The 22249-nt window shown below is 68.7% G+C and overlaps 1 protein-coding gene and 8 non-coding genes across 9 annotated transcripts in view; all 9 read right to left on the bottom strand.

The window, feature by feature from the left end:
• LOC101684535 overlaps positions 1 to 22249 on the bottom strand; it is a 36688-nt gene that overhangs the window by 8312 nt on the left and 6127 nt on the right. Inside the window, exons 3-9 of the mRNA XM_045070425.1 lie at positions 19374 to 19511; positions 16286 to 16423; positions 13209 to 13346; positions 10119 to 10256; positions 7033 to 7170; positions 3955 to 4092; positions 881 to 1019 (exon numbers count right to left, since the gene is read on the bottom strand). Of these exons, the coding sequence (XP_044926360.1) occupies positions 899 to 1019; positions 3955 to 4092; positions 7033 to 7170; positions 10119 to 10256; positions 13209 to 13346; positions 16286 to 16423; positions 19374 to 19511 (949 nt within the window). The 3' untranslated portion in view covers positions 881 to 898. The remainder of the gene's footprint in view (positions 1 to 880; positions 1020 to 3954; positions 4093 to 7032; positions 7171 to 10118; positions 10257 to 13208; positions 13347 to 16285; positions 16424 to 19373; positions 19512 to 22249) is intronic.
• On the bottom strand, positions 539 to 633 carry LOC123389375. The gene has a single exon (XR_006603982.1). It is a non-coding gene; the product is annotated as a small nucleolar RNA SNORD116 (small nucleolar RNA).
• LOC123389373 lies at positions 3613 to 3707 on the bottom strand. Its single transcript, XR_006603980.1, has one exon. It is a non-coding gene; the product is annotated as a small nucleolar RNA SNORD116 (small nucleolar RNA).
• On the bottom strand, positions 6691 to 6785 carry LOC123389372. The gene has a single exon (XR_006603979.1). It is a non-coding gene; the product is annotated as a small nucleolar RNA SNORD116 (small nucleolar RNA).
• LOC123389371 lies at positions 9777 to 9871 on the bottom strand. Its single transcript, XR_006603978.1, has one exon. It is a non-coding gene; the product is annotated as a small nucleolar RNA SNORD116 (small nucleolar RNA).
• LOC123389370 lies at positions 12867 to 12961 on the bottom strand. The gene has a single exon (XR_006603977.1). It is a non-coding gene; the product is annotated as a small nucleolar RNA SNORD116 (small nucleolar RNA).
• LOC123389369 lies at positions 15943 to 16037 on the bottom strand. The gene has a single exon (XR_006603976.1). It is a non-coding gene; the product is annotated as a small nucleolar RNA SNORD116 (small nucleolar RNA).
• On the bottom strand, positions 19032 to 19126 carry LOC123389368. Its single transcript, XR_006603975.1, has one exon. It is a non-coding gene; the product is annotated as a small nucleolar RNA SNORD116 (small nucleolar RNA).
• Positions 22105 to 22199, bottom strand: LOC123389367. The gene has a single exon (XR_006603974.1). It is a non-coding gene; the product is annotated as a small nucleolar RNA SNORD116 (small nucleolar RNA).

Genomic DNA, 22249 nt, shown 5'->3' with positions numbered 1-22249 from the left:
GGGCCTCTGCCCTCTACCCACAAGCACACGGGGCACACCAACGATGCCACCGGGGTGACGGGCCCCCCGGGGCTCTCCTCGCAACCCAAGGCGCCTGCCGCTGCACCCTCTACCTCACGATCCCCCAGGAGCTCTGCCTGAAGCACCACCCCGGCCCACGCTGCTCCGTGACAGGAGCTCAGAGGGCCTCACCCAGCGCCTCCCTGGCGGACTCGCACGAACAGGATACCATCTGCCCGACTCGACACAAGAGCCCGGCTGCGCCTCCCAGGACCTCCGACCGGCTAAGGCGGGGGGAAACGCCTCGCAGGCCCTGAGCCGCACACGCCGCTGTTCTGGCCGAGGTCCCTCGGGGGCTAGAGCTGGGGGTGCTGGCGGTGACGACGGTTGCGGCGGCGGAGGCGGTGGGGGGGGTGGTGGTGGTGGTGTTGGTGGGTGGTGGAAGTGCTGGTGGTGGTGGTGGTGGTGGCTACCGGCATGTGACCGAGGGGAAGCTGTCCCTGGCTCCTACTTTCTGCCCCGGGGGAGACAACGTGCTGGACCTCAGTTTCGATGAGAACGACGGTAGGGAGTTCTCACTCATTTTGTTCAGCTTTTCCAAGGAATGCAGAATGAGGGAGTCATCATCGATCCAAGCACATTGGGGGCCGCCTGGCCGACGGAACGGGCCAGGCAGGGTGGCTCGGAGGGGAAGCCGATGGCCTCAGAGCCCTGCGGCAGCGGCCCGTATGGACCCACGCCCCTGAGCAAGAGGAACGGTGCAACCTCGCACCGGGAGCCGGGAGCCGCTCGCCGCAAGGCTGGCGCGCACTGGCAGCCTCTGCGGCAGGCGCGGGCTATCCCGCCGTCCCCAGTTCCACCGAGACAGGGGAAGGCTTACCGTCTCGCCGATCCGTCCTCAGCCTGCCCGCGCTGGACCGCACGTCTTCCGCGGACCCGGCCTAGCTCCGCGCATCCGAGGACAGGAAGGCCATCTTCTCTGGGCCGACCGGGGGGCCCGCCTGGCGTGGACACCGCACCTGACAAGTGTGGAAAAGTAGCACGCTCGCGTGAGCCACGGACCCAGGGGTACAGCTCGCCATGCCTCTCAGAACATGCCTGGGGGGAAGCCTTGCCTCCGCCTGGTGCGGACCCTCTGTCCCTCAGGCTTGGCCGCAGCCGGACAGGAGGCCACGCATGGCCGCGGACACGTGGGTTTCCGAGGGGTCGGGTGTGAGTCTGCGTGGGCCGAGTGTGCCTGCGTGTGTTGATGGGTGTGTGTGCATGTGTGTGTGTGTGTGTGTGTGTGTGTGTGTGTGTGTGTGTGTGTGTGTGTCTGTGTGTGTAGGGGCGTGCGCATGTGAGCCTGTTTGGGGAAGTGGTGTAAGGTTGGGTTTGGCCCTGGCGTGTGAGGGCTAGGAGCCCTTGTGGGCCACGTGGACATGTAGGAGAGCGGTGGCGGGTGGGCGCGTTTCCGCAGTCGGGGCGGCCACGGGGTGGTCGCCCTTGGAGGGAGCCTCACGCCCGTTCACAGCCCTCCCGGGACAGGGTCCCCTGGCCTCCCGGCCTGGCACGCCGCTCCGGAAGTTTGGTGCCACGGAATCCTCGAGCGCCACGTTCGACACCCCCGTGGTGTGACGGGAGGAGGCCAGACGGAACGCGTGTCCAAGGTCCCCTGGCAAAGCAGAGCACGCCGGCTCTGGCTCGCCACATCCGGTGCCGGAGACGGAGGCCACTGCGATGTGAACTCTGTCACCCTGACGCTTGCCCCAGCGTCACCCAGCGTGACCGCAGGAGAGAGACCCTCGGCGACCGCCGACAAAATCCCGGGGCCCACGGAAACGGCAAGCCCTGGCACAGCAGGCGCTGGCCCGACGCCGCTCCAAGGCCCTCGCGAGAGGAGAAGGGGCTTGGACTCCGGGCCAAGCGCCACCGCCCTTGCTCTCAGCCGCAAGGCCCTGCAGGGCCAGGCAGCACACCTCTTGGCAAGCGGTTCTCATGACCCGCCGAGGGCCAGCTGACCCTCCCACTGAAAGCAGGGCCCATTCCCACCCAGGGCATGGGTGTGTCCACGACCAGCGGGCTTCGTGGGCCCCGCCCCTGAGGGAGCGAGCACTCATCCAGCAGCTCGCTCCCCACGTGCGCAGGCTCCCGCCGGCTCGGCAAGTCCCGCCCACCCTGGGCTCCCACGTGCCTCGCGCCTCCAAGGCAGGGATCTTGAAACGCTCGGCCACAAGCCCAGTGGACGTTTCCGTCAGGCACCAGGCGGGACGCGAGGCAGGGCCCCTCGCTCGGCGTGGGTCCGAGGACTCTGGCCCTGGCGGCATCGCTCACCCGCTGCGACGCCACGGGAAGGCGTGAGGAGCAAGGGAAGGAAGCCACCTCTCCTCCAGCCCCACGACAGCTGACCTTGGCCCAGCTCCACGTCCGGCCAGGCCACAGCGCTGGACTGGGAACCGTGCTTCGCGCGGCTTGCCCCATCCTGCCTAGGGCGCAGGCGAGCGAGGACAGTTCTCGAGCGTTCCCCATCCCACTGGGCAGCGGGGCATCTGGGGCACAAGTTTCTGGGACCCTCTCACAAATACCTACAGCTGCCCGTTCCCAGGCCTGGCGGTGGGGAGCAAGCCCTCCACGGCTCCCGTGGCTTGCGCCCGCGGACAGCGTCCCGGCCGTGCTGGGGTTCATCGCAACGGCACTCCTGGGGGTCCCTGGGAGACGCCCACAGATCGCCGCTCCGCGCGCGACGGAGACCCCGGGCCCACTCCGCCAAGGGACCGAAACGCGGCCCCGACGAGCCCCGGGCCAGTCCCCGGAGCCACCAGGTGGCCGCCCAGCGGGGACGGGTCATGTCGGGCACGGCCCCCACAGCCCCCAAAGCATTGAACGCTTGTGGCAGATTACAGCCTGAGGCTCGGGCCACGCAGCTCCCCGCCAGCAGCCCGCCTGCCTTCCTCCCCCGTCCCAACCGATTCTGGGTCGGCCGAGAGCCTGCACGGCGGCTCCACGTTCGCCCTGGTCTCACGGCTCGGGCCTTGTGGGGCCCCACTGGGCCTCCACGGGCTTAACTTCAGGGGCTGTCAAGGACAGCGTCCTGTCCCTGGGCCTCTGCCCTCTACCCACAAGCACACGGGGCACACCAACGATGCCACCGGGGTGACGGGCCCCGGGGCTCTCCTCGCAACCCAAGGCGCCTGCCGCTGCACCCTCTACCTCACGATCCCCCAGGAGCTCTGCCTGAAGCACCACCCCGGCCCACGCTGCTCCGTGACAGGAGCTCAGAGGGCCTCACCCAGCGCCTCCCTGGCGGACTCCCACGAACAGGATACCATCTGCCCGACTCGACACAAGAGCCCGGCTGCGCCTCCCAGGACCTCCGACCGGCTAAGGCGGGGAAACGCCTCGCAGGCCCTGAGCCGCACACGCCGCTGTTCTGGCCGAGGTCCCTCGGGGGCTAGAGCTGGGGGTGCTGGCGGTGACGACGGTTGCGGCGGCGGAGGCGGTGGGGGCGGTGGTGGTGGTGTGTGGTGTTGGTGGTGGAAGTGCTGGTGGTGGTGGTGGTGGTGGCTACCGGCATGTGACCGAGGGGAAGCTGTCCCTGGCTCCTACTTTCTGCCCCGGGGGAGACAACGTGCTGGACCTCAGTTTCGATGAGAACGACGGTAGGGAGTTCTCACTCATTTTGTTCAGCTTTTCCAAGGAATGCAGAATGAGGGAGTCATCATCGATCCAAGCACATTGGGGGCCGCCTGGCCGACGGAACGGGCCAGGCAGGGTGGCTCGGAGGGGAAGCCGATGGCCTCAGAGCCCTGCGGCAGCGGCCCGTATGGACCCACGCCCCTGAGCAAGAGGAACGGTGCAACCTCGCACCGGGAGCCGGGAGCCGCTCGCCGCAAGGCTGGCGCGCACTGGCAGCCTCTGCGGCAGGCGCGGGCTATCCCGCCGTCCCCAGTTCCACCGAGACAGGGGAAGGCTTACCGTCTCGCCGATCCGTCCTCAGCCTGCCCGCGCTGGACCGCACGTCTTCCGCGGACCCGGCCTAGCTCCGCGCATCCGAGGACAGGAAGGCCATCTTCTCTGGGCCGACCGGGGGCCCGCCTGGCGTGGACACCGCACCTGACAAGTGTGGAAAAGTAGCACGCTCGCGTGAGCCACGGACCCAGGGGTACAGCTCGCCATGCCTCTCAGAACATGCCTGGGGGGAAGCCTTGCCTCCGCCTGGTGCGGACCCTCTGTCCCTCAGGCTTGGCCGCAGCCGGACAGGAGGCCACGCATGGCCGCGGACACGTGGGTTTCCGAGGGGTCGGGTGTGAGTCTGCGTGGGCCGAGTGTGCCTGCGTGTGTTGATGGGTGTGTGTGCATGTGTGTGTGTGTGTGTGTGTGTGTGTGTGTGTGTGTGTGTGTGTGTGTCTGTATTTGTGTTGTGTAGGGGCGTGCGCATGTGAGCCTGTTTGGGGAAGTGGTGTAAGGTTGGGTTTGGCCCTGGCGTGTGAGGGCTAGGAGCCCTTGTGGGCCACGTGGACATGTAGGAGAGCGGTGGCGGGTGGGCGCGTTTCCGCAGTCGGGGCGGCCACGGGGTGGTCGCCCTTGGAGGGAGCCTCACGCCCGTTCACAGCCCTCCCGGGACAGGGTCCCCTGGCCTCCCGGCCTGGCACGCCGCTCCGGAAGTTTGGTGCCACGGAATCCTCGAGCGCCACGTTCGACACCCCCGTGGTGTGACGGGAGGAGGCCAGACGGAACGCGTGTCCAAGGTCCCCTGGCAAAGCAGAGCACGCCGGCTCTGGCTCGCCACATCCGGTGCCGGAGACGGAGGCCACTGCGATGTGAACTCTGTCACCCTGACGCTTGCCCCAGCGTCACCCAGCGTGACCGCAGGAGAGAGACCCTCGGCGACCGCCGACAAAATCCCGGGGCCCACGGAAACGGCAAGCCCTGGCACAGCAGGCGCTGGCCCGACGCCGCTCCAAGGCCCTCGCGAGAGGAGAAGGGGCTTGGACTCCGGGCCAAGCGCCACCGCCCTTGCTCTCAGCCGCAAGGCCCTGCAGGGCCAGGCAGCACACCTCTTGGCAAGCGGTTCTCATGACCCGCCGAGGGCCAGGTGACCCTCCCACTGAAAGCAGGGCCCATTCCCACCCAGGGCATGGGTGTGTCCACACGACCAGCGGGCTTCGTGGGCCCCGCCCCTGAGGGAGCGAGCACTCATCCAGCAGCTCGCTCCCCACGTGCGCAGGCTCCCGCCGGCTCGGCAAGTCCCGCCCACCCTGGGCTCCCACGTGCCTCGCGCCTCCAAGGCAGGGATCTTGAAACGCTCGGCCACAAGCCCAGTGGACGTTTCCGTCAGGCACCAGGCGGGACGCGAGGCAGGGCCCCTCGCTCGGCGTGGGTCCGAGGACTCTGGCCCTGGCGGCATCGCTCACCCGCTGCGACGCCACGGGAAGGCGTGAGGAGCAAGGGAAGGAAGCCACCTCTCCTCCAGCCCCACGACAGCTGACCTTGGCCCAGCTCCACGTCCGGCCAGGCCACAGCGCTGGACTGGGAACCGTGCTTCGCGCGGCTTGCCCCCTCCTGCCTAGGGCGCAGGCGAGCGAGGACAGTTCTCGAGCGTTCCCCATCCCACTGGGCAGCGGGGCATCTGGGGCACAAGTTTCTGGGACCCTCTCACAAATACCTACAGCTGCCCGTTCCCAGGCCTGGCGGTGGGGGGGAGCAAGCCCTCCACGGCTCCCGTGGCTTGCGCCCGCGGACAGCGTCCCGGCCGTGCTGGGGTTCATCGCAACGGCACTCCTGGGGGTCCCTGGGAGACGCCCACAGATCGCCGCTCCGCGCGGACGGAGACCCCGGGCCCACTCCGCCAAGGGACCGAAACGCGGCCCCGACGAGCCCCGGGCCAGTCCCCGGAGCCACCAGGTGGCCGCCCAGCGGGGACGGGTCATGTCGGGCACGGCCCCCACAGCCCCCAAAGCATTGAACGCTTGTGGCAGATTACAGCCTGAGGCTCGGGCCACGCAGCTCCCCGCCAGCAGCCCGCCTGCCTTCCTCCCCCGTCCCAACCGATTCTGGGTCGGCCGAGAGCCTGCACGGCGGCTCCACGTTCGCCCTGGTCTCACGGCTCGGGCCTTGTGGGGCCCCACTGGGCCTCCACGGGCTTAACTTCAGGGGCTGTCAAGGACAGCGTCCTGTCCCTGGGCCTCTGCCCTCTACCCACAAGCACACGGGGCACACCAACGATGCCACCGGGGTGACGGGCCCCGGGGCTCTCCTCGCAACCCAAGGCGCCTGCCGCTGCACCCTCTACCTCACGATCCCCCAGGAGCTCTGCCTGAAGCACCACCCCGGCCCACGCTGCTCCGTGACAGGAGCTCAGAGGGCCTCACCCAGCGCCTCCCTGGCGGACTCGCACGAACAGGATACCATCTGCCCGACTCGACACAAGAGCCCGGCTGCGCCTCCCAGGACCTCCGACCGGCTAAGGCGGGGAAACGCCTCGCAGGCCCTGAGCCGCACACGCCGCTGTTCTGGCCGAGGTCCCTCGGGGGCTAGAGCTGGGGGTGCTGGCGGTGACGACGGTTGCGGCGGCGGAGGCGGTGGGGGCGGTGGTGGTGTTGGTGTTGGTGGTGGAAGTGCTGGTGGTGGTGGTGGTGGTGGCTACCGGCATGTGACCGAGGGGAAGCTGTCCCTGGCTCCTACTTTCTGCCCCGGGGGAGACAACGTGCTGGACCTCAGTTTCGATGAGAACGACGGTAGGGAGTTCTCACTCATTTTGTTCAGCTTTTCCAAGGAATGCAGAATGAGGGAGTCATCATCGATCCAAGCACATTGGGGGCCGCCTGGCCGACGGAACGGGCCAGGCAGGGTGGCTCGGAGGGGAAGCCGATGGCCTCAGAGCCCTGCGGCAGCGGCCCGTATGGACCCACGCCCCTGAGCAAGAGGAACGGTGCAACCTCGCACCGGGAGCCGGGAGCCGCTCGCCGCAAGGCTGGCGCGCACTGGCAGCCTCTGCGGCAGGCGCGGGCTATCCCGCCGTCCCCAGTTCCACCGAGACAGGGGAAGGCTTACCGTCTCGCCGATCCGTCCTCAGCCTGCCCGCGCTGGACCGCACGTCTTCCGCGGACCCGGCCTAGCTCCGCGCATCCGAGGACAGGAAGGCCATCTTCTCTGGGCCGACCGGGGGCCCGCCTGGCGTGGACACCGCACCTGACAAGTGTGGAAAAGTAGCACGCTCGCGTGAGCCACGGACCCAGGGGTACAGCTCGCCATGCCTCTCAGAACATGCCTGGGGGGAAGCCTTGCCTCCGCCTGGTGCGGACCCTCTGTCCCTCAGGCTTGGCCGCAGCCGGACAGGAGGCCACGCATGGCCGCGGACACGTGGGTTTCCGAGGGGTCGGGTGTGAGTCTGCGTGGGCCGAGTGTGCCTGCGTGTGTTGATGGGTGTGTGTGCATGTGTGTGTGTGTGTGTGTGTGTGTGTGTGTGTGTGTGTGTGTGTGTGTCTGTATTTGTGTGTGTAGGGGGGCGTGCGCATGTGAGCCTGTTTGGGGAAGTGGTGTAAGGTTGGGTTTGGCCCTGGCGTGTGAGGGCTAGGAGCCCTTGTGGGCCACGTGGACATGTAGGAGAGGCGGTGGCGGGTGGGCGCGTTTCCGCAGTCGGGGCGGCCACGGGGTGGTCGCCCTTGGAGGGAGCCTCACGCCCGTTCACAGCCCTCCCGGGACAGGGTCCCCTGGCCTCCCGGCCTGGCACGCCGCTCCGGAAGTTTGGTGCCACGGAATCCTCGAGCGCCACGTTCGACACCCCCGTGGTGTGACGGGAGGAGGGCCAGACGGAACGCGTGTCCAAGGTCCCCTGGCAAAGCAGAGCACGCCGGCTCTGGCTCGCCACATCCGGTGCCGGAGACGGAGGCCACTGCGATGTGAACTCTGTCACCCTGACGCTTGCCCCAGCGTCACCCAGCGTGACCGCAGGAGAGAGACCCTCGGCGACCGCCGACAAAATCCCGGGGCCCACGGAAACGGCAAGCCCTGGCACAGCAGGCGCTGGCCCGACGCCGCTCCAAGGCCCTCGCGAGAGGAGAAGGGGCTTGGACTCCGGGCCAAGCGCCACCGCCCTTGCTCTCAGCCGCAAGGCCCTGCAGGGCCAGGCAGCACACCTCTTGGCAAGCGGTTCTCATGACCCGCCGAGGGCCAGCTGACCCTCCCACTGAAAGCAGGGCCCATTCCCACCCAGGGCATGGGTGTGTCCACGACCAGCGGGCTTCGTGGGCCCCGCCCCTGAGGGAGCGAGCACTCATCCAGCAGCTCGCTCCCCACGTGCGCAGGCTCCCGCCGGCTCGGCAAGTCCCGCCCACCCTGGGCTCCCACGTGCCTCGCGCCTCCAAGGCAGGGATCTTGAAACGCTCGGCCACAAGCCCAGTGGACGTTTCCGTCAGGCACCAGGCGGGACGCGAGGCAGGGCCCCTCGCTCGGCGTGGGTCCGAGGACTCTGGCCCTGGCGGCATCGCTCACCCGCTGCGACGCCACGGGAAGGCGTGAGGAGCAAGGGAAGGAAGCCACCTCTCCTCCAGCCCCACGACAGCTGACCTTGGCCCAGCTCCACGTCCGGCCAGGCCACAGCGCTGGACTGGGAACCGTGCTTCGCGCGGCTTGCCCCATCCTGCCTAGGGCGCAGGCGAGCGAGGACAGTTCTCGAGCGTTCCCCATCCCACTGGGCAGCGGGGCATCTGGGGCACAAGTTTCTGGGACCCTCTCACAAATACCTACAGCTGCCCGTTCCCAGGCCTGGCGGTGGGGAGCAAGCCCTCCACGGCTCCCGTGGCTTGCGCCCGCGGACAGCGTCCCGGCCGTGCTGGGGTTCATCGCAACGGCACTCCTGGGGGTCCCTGGGAGACGCCCACAGATCGCCGCTCCGCGCGGACGGAGACCCCGGGCCCACTCCGCCAAGGGACCGAAACGCGGGCCCCGACGAGCCCCGGGCCAGTCCCCGGAGCCACCAGGTGGCCGCCCAGCGGGGACGGGTCATGTCGGGCACGGCCCCCACAGCCCCCCCCAAAGCATTGAACGCTTGTGGCAGATTACAGCCTGAGGCTCGGGCCACGCAGCTCCCCGCCAGCAGCCCGCCTGCCTTCCTCCCCCGTCCCAACCGATTCTGGGTCGGCCGAGAGCCTGCACGGCGGCTCCACGTTCGCCCTGGTCTCACGGCTCGGGCCTTGTGGGGCCCCACTGGGCCTCCACGGGCTTAACTTCAGGGGCTGTCAAGGACAGCGTCCTGTCCCTGGGCCTCTGCCCTCTACCCACAAGCACACGGGGCACACCAACGATGCCACCGGGGTGACGGGCCCCGGGGCTCTCCTCGCAACCCAAGGCGCCTGCCGCTGCACCCTCTACCTCACGATCCCCCAGGAGCTCTGCCTGAAGCACCACCCCGGCCCACGCTGCTCCGTGACAGGAGCTCAGAGGGCCTCACCCAGCGCCTCCCTGGCGGACTCGCACGAACAGGATACCATCTGCCCGACTCGACACAAGAGCCCGGCTGCGCCTCCCAGGACCTCCGACCGGCTAAGGCGGGGAAACGCCTCGCAGGCCCTGAGCCGCACACGCCGCTGTTCTGGCCGAGGTCCCTCGGGGGCTAGAGCTGGGGGTGCTGGCGGTGACGACGGTTGCGGCGGCGGAGGCGGTGGGGGGGTGGTGGTGGTGTGTGTGTGTGTTGGTGGTGGAAGTGCTGGTGGTGGTGGTGGTGGTGGCTACCGGCATGTGACCGAGGGGAAGCTGTCCCTGGCTCCTACTTTCTGCCCCGGGGGAGACAACGTGCTGGACCTCAGTTTCGATGAGAACGACGGTAGGGAGTTCTCACTCATTTTGTTCAGCTTTTCCAAGGAATGCAGAATGAGGGAGTCATCATCGATCCAAGCACATTGGGGGCCGCCTGGCCGACGGAACGGGCCAGGCAGGGTGGCTCGGAGGGGAAGCCGATGGCCTCAGAGCCCTGCGGCAGCGGCCCGTATGGACCCACGCCCCTGAGCAAGAGGAACGGTGCAACCTCGCACCGGGAGCCGGGAGCCGCTCGCCGCAAGGCTGGCGCGCACTGGCAGCCTCTGCGGCAGGCGCGGGCTATCCCGCCGTCCCCAGTTCCACCGAGACAGGGGAAGGCTTACCGTCTCGCCGATCCGTCCTCAGCCTGCCCGCGCTGGACCGCACGTCTTCCGCGGACCCGGCCTAGCTCCGCGCATCCGAGGACAGGAAGGCCATCTTCTCTGGGCCGACCGGGGGCCCGCCTGGCGTGGACACCGCACCTGACAAGTGTGGAAAAGTAGCACGCTCGCGTGAGCCACGGACCCAGGGGTACAGCTCGCCATGCCTCTCAGAACATGCCTGGGGGGAAGCCTTGCCTCCGCCTGGTGCGGACCCTCTGTCCCTCAGGCTTGGCCGCAGCCGGACAGGAGGCCACGCATGGCCGCGGACACGTGGGTTTCCCGAGGGGTCGGGTGTGAGTCTGCGTGGGCCGAGTGTGCCTGCGTGTGTGTGATGATGGGTGTGTGTGCATGTGTGTGTGTGTGTGTGTGTGTGCGTGTGTGTGTGTGTGTGTGTGTATTTGTGTTGTGTAGGGGCGTGCGCGCATGTGAGCCTGTTTGGGGAAGTGGTGTAAGGTTGGGTTTGGCCCTGGCGTGTGAGGGCTAGGAGCCCTTGTGGGCCACGTGGACATGTAGGAGAGCGGTGGCGGGTGGGCGCGCGTTTCCGCAGTCGGGGCGGCCACGGGGTGGTCGCCCTTGGAGGGAGCCTCACGCCCGTTCACAGCCCTCCCGGGACAGGGTCCCCTGGCCTCCCGGCCTGGCACGCCGCTCCGGAAGTTTGGTGCCACGGAATCCTCGAGCGCCACGTTCGACACCCCCCCCCGGTGTGACGGGAGGAGGCCAGACGGAACGCGTGTCCAAGGTCCCCTGGCAAAGCAGAGCACGCCGGCTCTGGCTCGCCACACATCCGGTGCCGGAGACGGAGGCCACTGCGATGTGAACTCTGTCACCCTGACGCTTGCCCCAGCGTCACCCAGCGTGACCGCAGGAGAGAGACCCCTCGGCGACCGCCGACAAAATCCCGGGGCCCACGGAAACGGCAAGCCCTGGCACAGCAGGCGCTGGCCCGACGCCGCTCCAAGGCCCTCGCGAGAGGAGAAGGGGCTTGGACTCCGGGCCAAGCGCCACCGCCCTTGCTCTCAGCCGCAAGGCCCTGCAGGGCCAGGCAGCACACCTCTTGGCAAGCGGTTCTCATGACCCGCCGAGGGCCAGCTGACCCTCCCACTGAAAGCAGGGCCCATTCCCACCCAGGGCATGGGTGTGTCCACGACCAGCGGGCTTCGTGGGCCCCGCCCCTGAGGGAGCGAGCACTCATCCAGCAGCTCGCTCCCCACGTGCGCAGGCTCCCGCCGGCTCGGCAAGTCCCGCCCACCCTGGGCTCCCACGTGCCTCGCGCCTCCAAGGCAGGGATCTTGAAACGCTCGGCCACAAGCCCAGTGGACGTTTCCGTCAGGCACCAGGCGGGACGCGAGGCAGGGCCCCTCGCTCGGCGTGGGTCCGAGGACTCTGGCCCTGGCGGCATCGCTCACCCGCTGCGACGCCACGGGAAGGCGTGAGGAGCAAGGGAAGGAAGCCACCTCTCCTCCAGCCCCACGACAGCTGACCTTGGCCCAGCTCCACGTCCGGCCAGGCCACAGCGCTGGACTGGGAACCGTGCTTCGCGCGGCTTGCCCCATCCTGCCTAGGGCGCAGGCGAGCGAGGACAGTTCTCGAGCGTTCCCCATCCCACTGGGCAGCGGGGCATCTGGGGCACAAGTTTCTGGGACCCTCTCACAAATACCTACAGCTGCCCGTTCCCAGGCCTGGCGGTGGGGAGCAAGCCCTCCACGGCTCCCGTGGCTTGCGCCCGCGGACAGCGTCCCGGCCGTGCTGGGGTTCATCGCAACGGCACTCCTGGGGGTCCCTGGGAGACGCCCACAGATCGCCGCTCCGCGCGGACGGAGACCCCGGGCCCACTCCGCCAAGGGACCGAAACGCGGCCCCGACGAGCCCCGGGCCAGTCCCCGGAGCCACCAGGTGGCCGCCCAGCGGGGACGGGTCATGTCGGGCACGGCCCCCACAGCCCCCAAAGCATTGAACGCTTGTGGCAGATTACAGCCTGAGGCTCGGGCCACGCAGCTCCCCGCCAGCAGCCCGCCCTGCCTGCCTCCTCCCCCGTCCCAACCGATTCTGGGTCGGCCGAGAGCCTGCACGGCGGCTCCACGTTCGCCCTGGTCTCACGGCTCGGGCCTTGTGGGGCCCCACTGGGCCTCCACGGGCTTAACTTCAGGGGCTGTCAAGGACAGCGTCCTGTCCCTGGGCCTCTGCCCTCTACCCACAAGCACACGGGGCACACCAACGATGCCACCGGGGTGACGGGCCCCGGGGCTCTCCGCGCAACCCAAGGCGCCTGCCGCTGCACCCCCTCTACCTCACGATCCCCCAGGAGCTCTGCCTGAAGCACCACCCCGGCCCACGCTGCTCCGTGACAGGAGCTCAGAGGGCCTCACCCAGCGCCTCCCTGGCGGACTCCACGAACAGGATACCATCTGCCCGACTCGACACAAGAGCCCGGCTGCGCCTCCCAGGACCTCCGACCGGCTAAGGCGGGGAAACGCCTCGCAGGCCCTGAGCCGCACACGCCGCTGTTCTGGCCGAGGTCCCTCGGGGGGGCTAGAGCTGGGGGTGCTGGCGGTGACGACGGTTGCGGCGGCGGAGGGCGTGGGGGCGGTGGGTGGTGTTGGTGTTGGTGGTGGAAGTGCTGGTGGTGGTGGTGGTGGTGGCTACCGGCATGTGACCGAGGGGAAGCTGTCCCTGGCTCCTACTTTCTGCCCCCGGGGGAGACAACGTGCTGGACCTCAGTTTCGATGAGAACGACGGTAGGGAGTTCTCACTCATTTTGTTCAGCTTTTCCAAGGAATGCAGAATGAGGGAGTCATCATCGATCCAGGCACATTGGGGGCCGCCTGGCCGACGGAACGGGCCAGGCAGGGTGGCTCGGAGGGGAAGCCGATGGCCTCAGAGCCCTGCGGCAGCGGCCCGTATGGACCCACGCCCCTGAGCAAGAGGAACGGTGCAACCTCGCACCGGGAGCCGGGAGCCGCTCGCCGCAAGGCTGGCGCGCACTGGCAGCCTCTGCGGCAGGCGCGGGCTATCCCGCCGTCCCCAGTTCCACCGAGACAGGGGAAGGCTTACCGTCTCGCCGATCCGTCCTCAGCCTGCCCGCGCTGGACCGCACGTCTTCCGCGGACCCGGCCTAGCTCCGCGCATCCGAGGACAGGAAGGCCATCTTCTCTGGGCCGACCGGGGGCCCGCCTGGCGTGGACACCGCACCTGACAAGTGTGGAAAAGTAGCACGCTCGCGTGAGCCACGGACCCAGGGGTACAGCTCGCCTTGCCTCTCAGAACATGCCTGGGGGAAGCCTTGCCTCCGCCTGGTGCGGACCCTCTGTCCCTCAGGCTTGGCCGCAGCCGGACAGGAGGCCACGCATGGCCGCGGACACGTGGGTTTCCGAGGGGGTCGGGTGTGAGTCTGCGTGGGCCGAGTGTGCGTGCGTGTGTTGATGGGTGTATGTGCATGTGTGTGTGTGTGTGTGCGTGTGTGTGTGTGTGTGTGTGTCTGTGTTTGTGTGTGTGTAGGGGCGTGCGCATGTGAGCCTGTTTGGGGAAGTGGTGTAAGGTTGGGTTTGGCCCTGGCGTGTGAGGGCTAGGAGCCCTTGTGGGCCACGTGGACATGTAGGAGGGCGGTGGCGGGTGGGCGCGTTTCCGCAGTCGGGGCGGCCACGGGGTGGTCGCCCTTGGAGGGAGCCTCACGCCCGTTCACAGCCCTCCCGGGACAGGGTCCCCTGGCCTCCCGGCCTGGCACGCCGCTCCGGAAGTTTGGTGCCACGGAATCCTCGAGCGCCACGTTCGACACCCCCGTGGTCTGACGGGAGGAGGCCAGACGGAACGCGTGTCCAAGGTCCCCTGGCAAAGCAGAGCACGCCGGCTCTGGCTCGCCACACCCGGTGCCGGAGACGGAGGCCACTGCGATGTGAACTCTGTCACCCTGACGCTTGCCCCAGCGTCACCCAGCGTGACCGCAGGAGAGAGACCCTCGGCGACCGCCGACAAAATCCCGGGGCCCACGGAAACGGCAAGCCCTGGCACAGCAGGCGCTGGCCCGACGCCGCTCCAAGGCCCTCGCGAGAGGAGAAGGGGCTTGGACTCCGGGCCAAGCGCCACCGCCCTTGCTCTCAGCCGCAAGGCCCTGCAGGGCCAGGCAGCACACCTCTTGGCAAGCGGTTCTCATGACCCGCCGAGGGCCAGCTGACCCTCCCACTGAAAGCAGGGCCCATTCCCACCCAGGGCATGGGTGTGTCCACGACCAGCGGGCTTCGTGGGCCCCGCCCCTGAGGGAGCGAGCACTCATCCAGCAGCTCGCTCCCCACGTGCGCAGGCTCCCGCCGGCTCGGCAAGTCCCGCCCACCCTGGGCTCCCACGTGCCTCGCGCCTCCAAGGCAGGGATCTTGAAACGCTCGGCCACAAGCCCAGTGGACGTTTCCGTCAGGCACCAGGCGGGACGCGAGGCAGGGCCCCTCGCTCGGCGTGGGTCCGAGGACTCTGGCCCTGGCGGCATCGCTCACCCGCTGCGACGCCACGGGAAGGCGTGAGGAGCAAGGGAAGGAAGCCACCTCTCCTCCAGCCCCACGACAGCTGACCTTGGCCCAGCTCCACGTCCGGCCAGGCCACAGCGCTGGACTGGGAACCGTGCTTCGCGCGGCTTGCCCCATCCTGCCTAGGGCGCAGGCGAGCGAGGACAGTTCTCGAGCGTTCCCCATCCCACTGGGCAGCGGGGCATCTGGGGCACAAGTTTCTGGGACCCTCTCACAAATACCTACAGCTGCCCGTTCCCAGGCCTGGCGGTGGGGAGCAAGCCCTCCACGGCTCCCGTGGCTTGCGCCCCGCGGACAGCGTCCCGGCCGTGCTGGGGTTCATCGCAACGGCACTCCTGGGGGTCCCTGGGAGACGCCCACAGATCGCCGCTCCGCGCGGACGGAGACCCCGGGCCCACTCCGCCAAGGGACCGAAACGCGGCCCCGACGAGCCCCGGGCCAGTCCCCGGAGCCACCAGGTGGCCGCCCAGCGGGGACGGGTCATGTCGGGCACGGCCCCCACAGCCCCCAAAGCATTGAACGCTTGTGGCAGATTACAGCCTGAGGCTCGGGCCACGCAGCTCCCCGCCAGCAGCCCGCCTGCCTTCCTCCCCCGTCCCAACCGATTCTGGGTCGGCCGAGAGCCTGCACGGCGGCTCCACGTTCGCCCTGGTCTCACGGCTCGGGCCTTGTGGGGCCCCACTGGGCCTCCACGGGCTTAACTTCAGGGGCTGTCAAGGACAGCGTCCTGGCCCTGGGCCTCTGCCCTCTACCCACAAGCACACGGGGCACACCAACGATGCCACCGGGGTGACGGGCCCCGGGGCTCTCCTCGCAACCCAAGGCGCCTGCCGCTGCACCCTCTACCTCACGATCCCCCAGGAGCTCTGCCTGAAGCACCACCCCGGCCCACGCTGCTCCGTGACAGGAGCTCAGAGGGCCTCACCCAGCGCCTCCCTGGCGGACTCGCACGAACAGGATACCATCTGCCCGACTCGACACAAGAGCCCGGCTGCGCCTCCCAGGACCTCCGACCGGCTAAGGCGGGGAAACGCCTCGCAGGCCCTGAGCCGCACACGCCGCTGTTCTGGCCGAGGTCCCTCGGGGGCTAGAGCTGGGGGTGCTGGCGGGTGACGGACGGTTGCGGCGGCGGAGGCGGTGGGGGGCGGTGGTGGTGTTGTTGTGTTTGGTGGTGGAAGTGCTGGTGGTGGTGGTGGTGGTGGTGGCTACCGGCATGTGACCGAGGGGAAGCTGTCCCTGGCTCCTACTTTCTGCCCCGGGGGAGACAACGTGCTGGACCTCAGTTTCGATGAGAACGACGGTAGGGAGTTCTCACTCATTTTGTTCAGCTTTTCCAAGGAATGCAGAATGAGGGAGTCATCATCGATCCAAGCACATTGGGGGCCGCCTGGCCGACGGAACGGGCCAGGCAGGGTGGCTCGGAGGGGAAGCCGATGGCCTCAGAGCCCTGCGGCAGCGGCCCGTATGGACCCACGCCCCTGAGCAAGAGGAACGGTGCAACCTCGCACCGGGAGCCGGGAGCCGCTCGCCGCAAGGCTGGCGCGCACTGGCAGCCTCTGCGGCAGGCGCGGGCTATCCCCGCCGTCCCCAGTTCCACCGAGACAGGGGAAGGCTTACCGTCTCGCCGATCCGTCCTCAGCCTGCCCGCGCTGGACCGCACGTCTTCCGCGGACCCGGCCTAGCTCCGCGCATCCGAGGACAGGAAGGCCATCTTCTCTGGGCCGACCGGGGGCCCGCCTGGCGTGGACACCGCACCTGACAAGTGTGGAAAAGTAGCACGCTCGCGTGAGCCACGGACCCAGGGGTACAGCTCGCCATGCCTCTCAGAACATGCCTGGGGGGAAGCCTTGCCTCCGCCTGGTGCGGACCCTCTGTCCCTCAGGCTTGGCCGCAGCCGGACAGGAGGCCACGCATGGCCGCGGACACGTGGGTTTCCGAGGGGTCGGGTGTGAGTCTGCGTGGGCCGAGTGTGCCTGCGTGTGTTGATGGGTGTGTGTGCATGTGTGTGTGTGTGTGTGTGTGTGTGCGTGTGTGTGTGTGTGTGTGTCTGTATTTGTGTTGTGTAGGGGCGTGCGCATGTGAGCCTGTTTGGGGAAGTGGTGTAAGGTTGGGTTTGGCCCTGGCGTGTGAGGGCTAGGAGCCCTTGTGGGCCACGTGGACATGTAGGAGAGCGGTGGCGGGTGGGCGCGTTTCCGCAGTCGGGGCGGCCACGGGGTGGTCGCCCTTGGAGGGAGCCTCACGCCCGTTCACAGCCCTCCCGGGACAGGGTCCCCTGGCCTCCCGGCCTGGCACGCCGCTCCGGAAGTTTGGTGCCACGGAATCCTCGAGCGCCACGTTCGACACCCCCGTGGTGTGACGGGAGGAGGCCAGACGGAACGCGTGTCCAAGGTCCCCTGGCAAAGCAGAGCACGCCGGCTCTGGCTCGCCACATCCGGTGCCGGAGACGGAGGCCACTGCGATGTGAACTCTGTCACCCTGACGCTTGCCCCAGCGTCACCCAGCGTGACCGCAGGAGAGAGACCCTCGGCGACCGCCGACAAAATCCCGGGGCCCACGGAAACGGCAAGCCCTGGCACAGCAGGCGCTGGCCCGACGCCGCTCCAAGGCCCTCGCGAGAGGAGAAGGGGCTTGGACTCCGGGCCAAGCGCCACCGCCCTTGCTCTCAGCCGCAAGGCCCTGCAGGGCCAGGCAGCACACCTCTTGGCAAGCGGTTCTCATGACCCGCCGAGGGCCAGCTGACCCTCCCACTGAAAGCAGGGCCCATTCCCACCCAGGGCATGGGTGTGTCCACGACCAGCGGGCTTCGTGGGCCCCGCCCCTGAGGGAGCGAGCACTCATCCAGCAGCTCGCTCCCCACGTGCGCAGGCTCCCGCCGGCTCGGCAAGTCCCGCCCACCCTGGGCTCCCACGTGCCTCGCGCCTCCAAGGCAGGGATCTTGAAACGCTCGGCCACAAGCCCAGTGGACGTTTCCGTCAGGCACCAGGCGGGACGCGAGGCAGGGCCCCTCGCTCGGCGTGGGTCCGAGGACTCTGGCCCTGGCGGCATCGCTCACCCGCTGCGACGCCACGGGAAGGCGTGAGGAGCAAGGGAAGGAAGCCACCTCTCCTCCAGCCCCACGACAGCTGACCTTGGCCCAGCTCCACGTCCGGCCAGGCCACAGCGCTGGACTGGGAACCGTGCTTCGCGCGGCTTGCCCCATCCTGCCTAGGGCGCAGGCGAGCGAGGACAGTTCTCGAGCGTTCCCCATCCCACTGGGCAGCGGGGCATCTGGGGCACAAGTTTCTGGGACCCTCTCACAAATACCTACAGCTGCCCGTTCCCAGGCCTGGCGGTGGGGAGCAAGCCCTCCACGGCTCCCGTGGCTTGCGCCCGCGGACAGCGTCCCGGCCGTGCTGGGGTTCATCGCAACGGCACTCCTGGGGGGTCCCTGGGAGACGCCCACAGATCGCCGCTCCGCGCGGACGGAGACCCCGGGCCCACTCCGCCAAGGGACCGAAACGCGGCCCCGACGAGCCCCGGGCCAGTCCCCGGAGCCACCAGGTGGCCGCCCAGCGGGGACGGGTCATGTCGGGCACGGCCCCCACAGCCCCCAAAGCATTGAACGCTTGTGGCAGATTACAGCCTGAGGCTCGGGCCACGCAGCTCCCCGCCAGCAGCCCGCCTGCCTTCCTCCCCCGTCCCAACCGATTCTGGGTCGGCCGAGAGCCTGCACGGCGGCTCCACGTTCGCCCTGGTCTCACGGCTCGGGCCTTGTGGGGCCCCACTGGGCCTCCACGGGCTTAACTTCAGGGGCTGTCAAGGACAGCGTCCTGTCCCTGGGCCTCTGCCCTCTACCCACAAGCACACGGGGCACACCAACGATGCCACCGGGGTGACGGGCCCCGGGGCTCTCCTCGCAACCCAAGGCGCCTGCCGCTGCACCCTCTACCTCACGATCCCCCAGGAGCTCTGCCTGAAGCACACCACCCCGGCCCACGCTGCTCCGTGACAGGAGCTCAGAGGGCCTCACCCAGCGCCTCCCTGGCGGACTCCCACGAACAGGATACCATCTGCCCGACTCGACACAAGAGCCCGGCTGCGCCTCCCAGGACCTCCGACCGGCTAAGGCGGGGAAAAACGCCTCGCAGGCCCTGAGCCGCACACGCCGCTGTTCTGGCCGAGGTCCCTCGGGGGCTAGAGCTGGGGGTGCTGGCGGTGACGACGGTTGCGGCGGCGGAGGCGGTGGGGGCGGTGGGGGGGTGGTGGTGTTGGTGTTGGTGGTGGTGGAAGTGCTGGTGGTGGGTGGTGGTGGTGGCTACCGGCATGTGACCGAGGGGAAGCTGTCCCTGGCTCCTACTTTCTGCCCCGGGGGAGACAACGTGCTGGACCTCAGTTTCGATGAGAACGACGGTAGGGAGTTCTCACTCATTTTGTTCAGCTTTTCCAAGGAATGCAGAATGAGGGAGTCATCATCGATCCAAGCACATTGGGGGCCGCCTGGCCGACGGAACGGGCCAGGCAGGGTGGCTCGGAGGGGAAGCCGATGGCCTCAGAGCCCTGCGGCAGCGGCCCGTACGGACCCACGCCCCTGAGCAAGAGGAACGGTGCAACCTCGCACCGGGAGCCGGGAGCCGCTCGCCGCAAGGCTGGCGCGCACTGGCAGCCTCTGCGGCAGGCGCGGGCTATCCCGCCGTCCCCAGTTCCACCGAGACAGGGGAAGGCTTACCGTCTCGCCGATCCGTCCTCAGCCTGCCCGCGCTGGACCGCACGTCTTCCGCGGACCCGGCCTAGCTCCGCGCATCCGAGGACAGGAAGGCCATCTTCTCTGGGCCGACCGGGGGCCCGCCTGGCGTGGACACCGCACCTGACAAGTGTGGAAAAGTAGCACGCTCGCGTGAGCCACGGACCCAGGGGTACAGCTCGCCATGCCTCTCATAACATGCCTGGGGGGAAGCCTTGCCTCCGCCTGGTGCGGACCCTCTGTCCCTTAGGCTTGGCCGCAGCCGGACAGGAGGCCACTCATGGCCGCGGACACGTGGGTCTCTGTGGGGTCGGGTGTGAGTCTGCGTGGGCCGAGTGTGCCTGCGTGGGTTGATGGGTGTGTGTGCATGTGTGTGTTTGTGTGTGTGTGCATGTGTGTGTGTGTGTCTGTGTTTCTGTGTGTGTAGGGGCGTGCGCATGTGAGCCTGTTTGGGGAAGTGGTGTAAGGTTGGGTTTGGCCCTGGCGTGTGAGGGCTAGGAACCCTTGTGGGCCACGTGGACATGTAGGAGGGCGGTGGCGGGTGGGCGCGTTTCCGCAGTCGGGGCGGCCACGGGGTGGTCGCCCTTGGAGGGAGCCTCACGCCCGTTCACAGCCCTCCCGGGACAGGGTGCCCTGGCCTCCCGGCCTGGCACGCCGCTCCGGAAGTTTGGTGCCACGGAATCCTCGAGCGCCACGTTCGACACCCCCGTGGTCTGACGGGAGGAGGCCAGACGGAACGCGTGTCCAAGGTCCCCTGGCAAAGCAGAGCACGCCGGCTCTGGCTCGCCACACCCGGTGCCGGAGACGGAGGCCACTGCGATGTGAACTCTGTCACCCTGACGCTTTCCCCAGCGTCACCCAGCGTGACTGCAGGAGAGAGACCCTCGGCGACCGCCGACAAAATCCCGGGGCCCACGGAAACGGCAAGCCCTGGCACAGCAGGCGCTGGCCCGACGCCGCTCCAAGGCCCTCGCGAGAGGAGAAGGGGCTTGGACTCCGGGCCAAGCGCCACCGCCCTTGCTCTCAGCCGCAAGGCCCTGCAGGGCCAGGCAGCACACCTCTTGGCAAGCGGTTCTCATGACCCGCCGAGGGCCAGCTGACCCTCCCACTGAAAGCAGGGCCCATTCCCACCCAGGGCATGGGTGTGTCCACTACCAGCGGGCTTCGTGGGCCCCGCCCCTGAGGGAGCGAGCACTCATCCAGCAGCTCGCTCCCCACGTGCGCAGGCTCCCGCCGGCTTGGCAAGTCCCGCCCACCCTGGGCTCCCACGTGCCTCGCGCCTCCAAGGCAGGGATCTTGAAACGCTCGGCCACAAGCCCAGTGGACGTTTCCGTCAGGCACCAGGCGGGACGCGAGGCAGGGCCCCTCGCTCGGCGTGGGTCCGAGGACTCTGGCCCTGGCGGCATCGCTCACCCGCTGCGACGCCACGGGAAGGCGTGAGGAGCAAGGGAAGGAAGCCACCTCTCCTCCAGCCCCACGACAGCTGACCTTGGCGCAGCTCCACGTCCGGCCGTGCCACAGCGCTGGACTGGGAACCTTGCTTCGCGGGGCTTGCCCCATCCTGCCTAGGGCGCAGGCGAGCAAGGACAGTTCTCGAGCGTTCCCCATCCCACTGGGCAGCGGGGCATCTGGGGCACAAGTTTCTGGGACCCTCTCAGAAATACCTACAGCTGCCCGTGTCCAGGCCTGGCCGTGGGGAGCAAGCCCTCCACGGCTCCCGTGGCTTGCGCCCGCGGACAGCGTCCCGGCCGTGCTGGGGTTCATCGCAACGGCACTCCTGGGGGTCCCTGGGAGACGCCCACAGATCGCCGCTCCTCGTGGACGGAGATCCCGGGCCCACTCCGCCAAGGGACCTAAACGCGGCCCTGACGTGCCCCGGGCCAGTCCCCGGAGCCACCAGGTGGCCGCCCAGCGGGGACGGGTCATGTCGGGCACGGCCCCCACAGCCCCCAAAGCATTGAACGCTTGTGGCAGATTACAGCCTGAGGCTCGGGCCACGCAGCTCCCCGCCAGCAGCCCGCCTGCCTTCCTCCCCCGTCCCAACCGATTCTGGGTCGGCCGAGAGCCTGCACGGCGGCTCCACGTTCGCCCTGGTCTCACGGCTCGGGCCTTGTGGGGCCCCACTGGGCCTCCACGGGCTTAACTTCAAGGGCTGTCAAGGACAGCGTCCTGGCCCTGGGCCTCTGCCCTCTACCCACAAGCACACGGGGCACACCAACGATGCCACCGGGGTGACGGGCCCCGGGGCTCTCCTCGCAACCCAAGGCGCCTGCCGCTGCACCCTCTACCTCACGATCCCCCAGGAGCTCTGCCTGAAGCACCACCCCGGCCCACGCTGCTCCGTGACAGGAGCTCAGAGGGCCTCACCCAGCGCCTCCCTGGCGGACTCCCACGAACGGGATACCATCTGCCCGACTCGACACAAGAGCCCGGCTGCGCCTCCCAGGACCTCCGACCGGCTATGGCGGGGCAACGCCTCGCAGGCCCTGAGCCGCACACGCCGCTGTTCTGGCCGAGGTCCCTCGGGGGCTAGAGCTGGGGGTGCTGGCGGTGCTGGCGGTGCCGACGGTTGCGGCGGCGGAGGCGGTGGGGGAGGTGGTGGTGTTGGTGTTGGTGGTGGAAGTGCTGGTGGTGGTGGTGGTGGTGGCTACCGGCATGTGACCGAGGGGAAGCTGTCCCTGGCTCCTACTTTCTGCCCCGGGGGAGACAACGTGCTGGACCTCAGTTTCGATGAGAACGACGGTAGGGAGTTCTCACTCATTTTGTTCAGCTTTTCCAAGGAATGCAGAATGAGGGAGTCATCATCGATCCAAGCACATTGGGGGCCGCCTGGCCGACGGAACGGGCCAGGCAGGGTGGCT

The sequence above is a fragment of the Mustela putorius genome, unplaced genomic scaffold (genome assembly GCF_011764305.1).
Source record: "Mustela putorius furo isolate JIRA1106 unplaced genomic scaffold, ASM1176430v1.1 tig00003972_pilon_pilon_pilon, whole genome shotgun sequence".
In the NCBI taxonomy this organism is placed as follows: domain Eukaryota; kingdom Metazoa; phylum Chordata; class Mammalia; order Carnivora; family Mustelidae; genus Mustela; species Mustela putorius.
The sequence above is the reverse complement of the archived record's forward strand: the minus strand, read 5'-3'. Positions and strand labels throughout refer to the sequence as shown.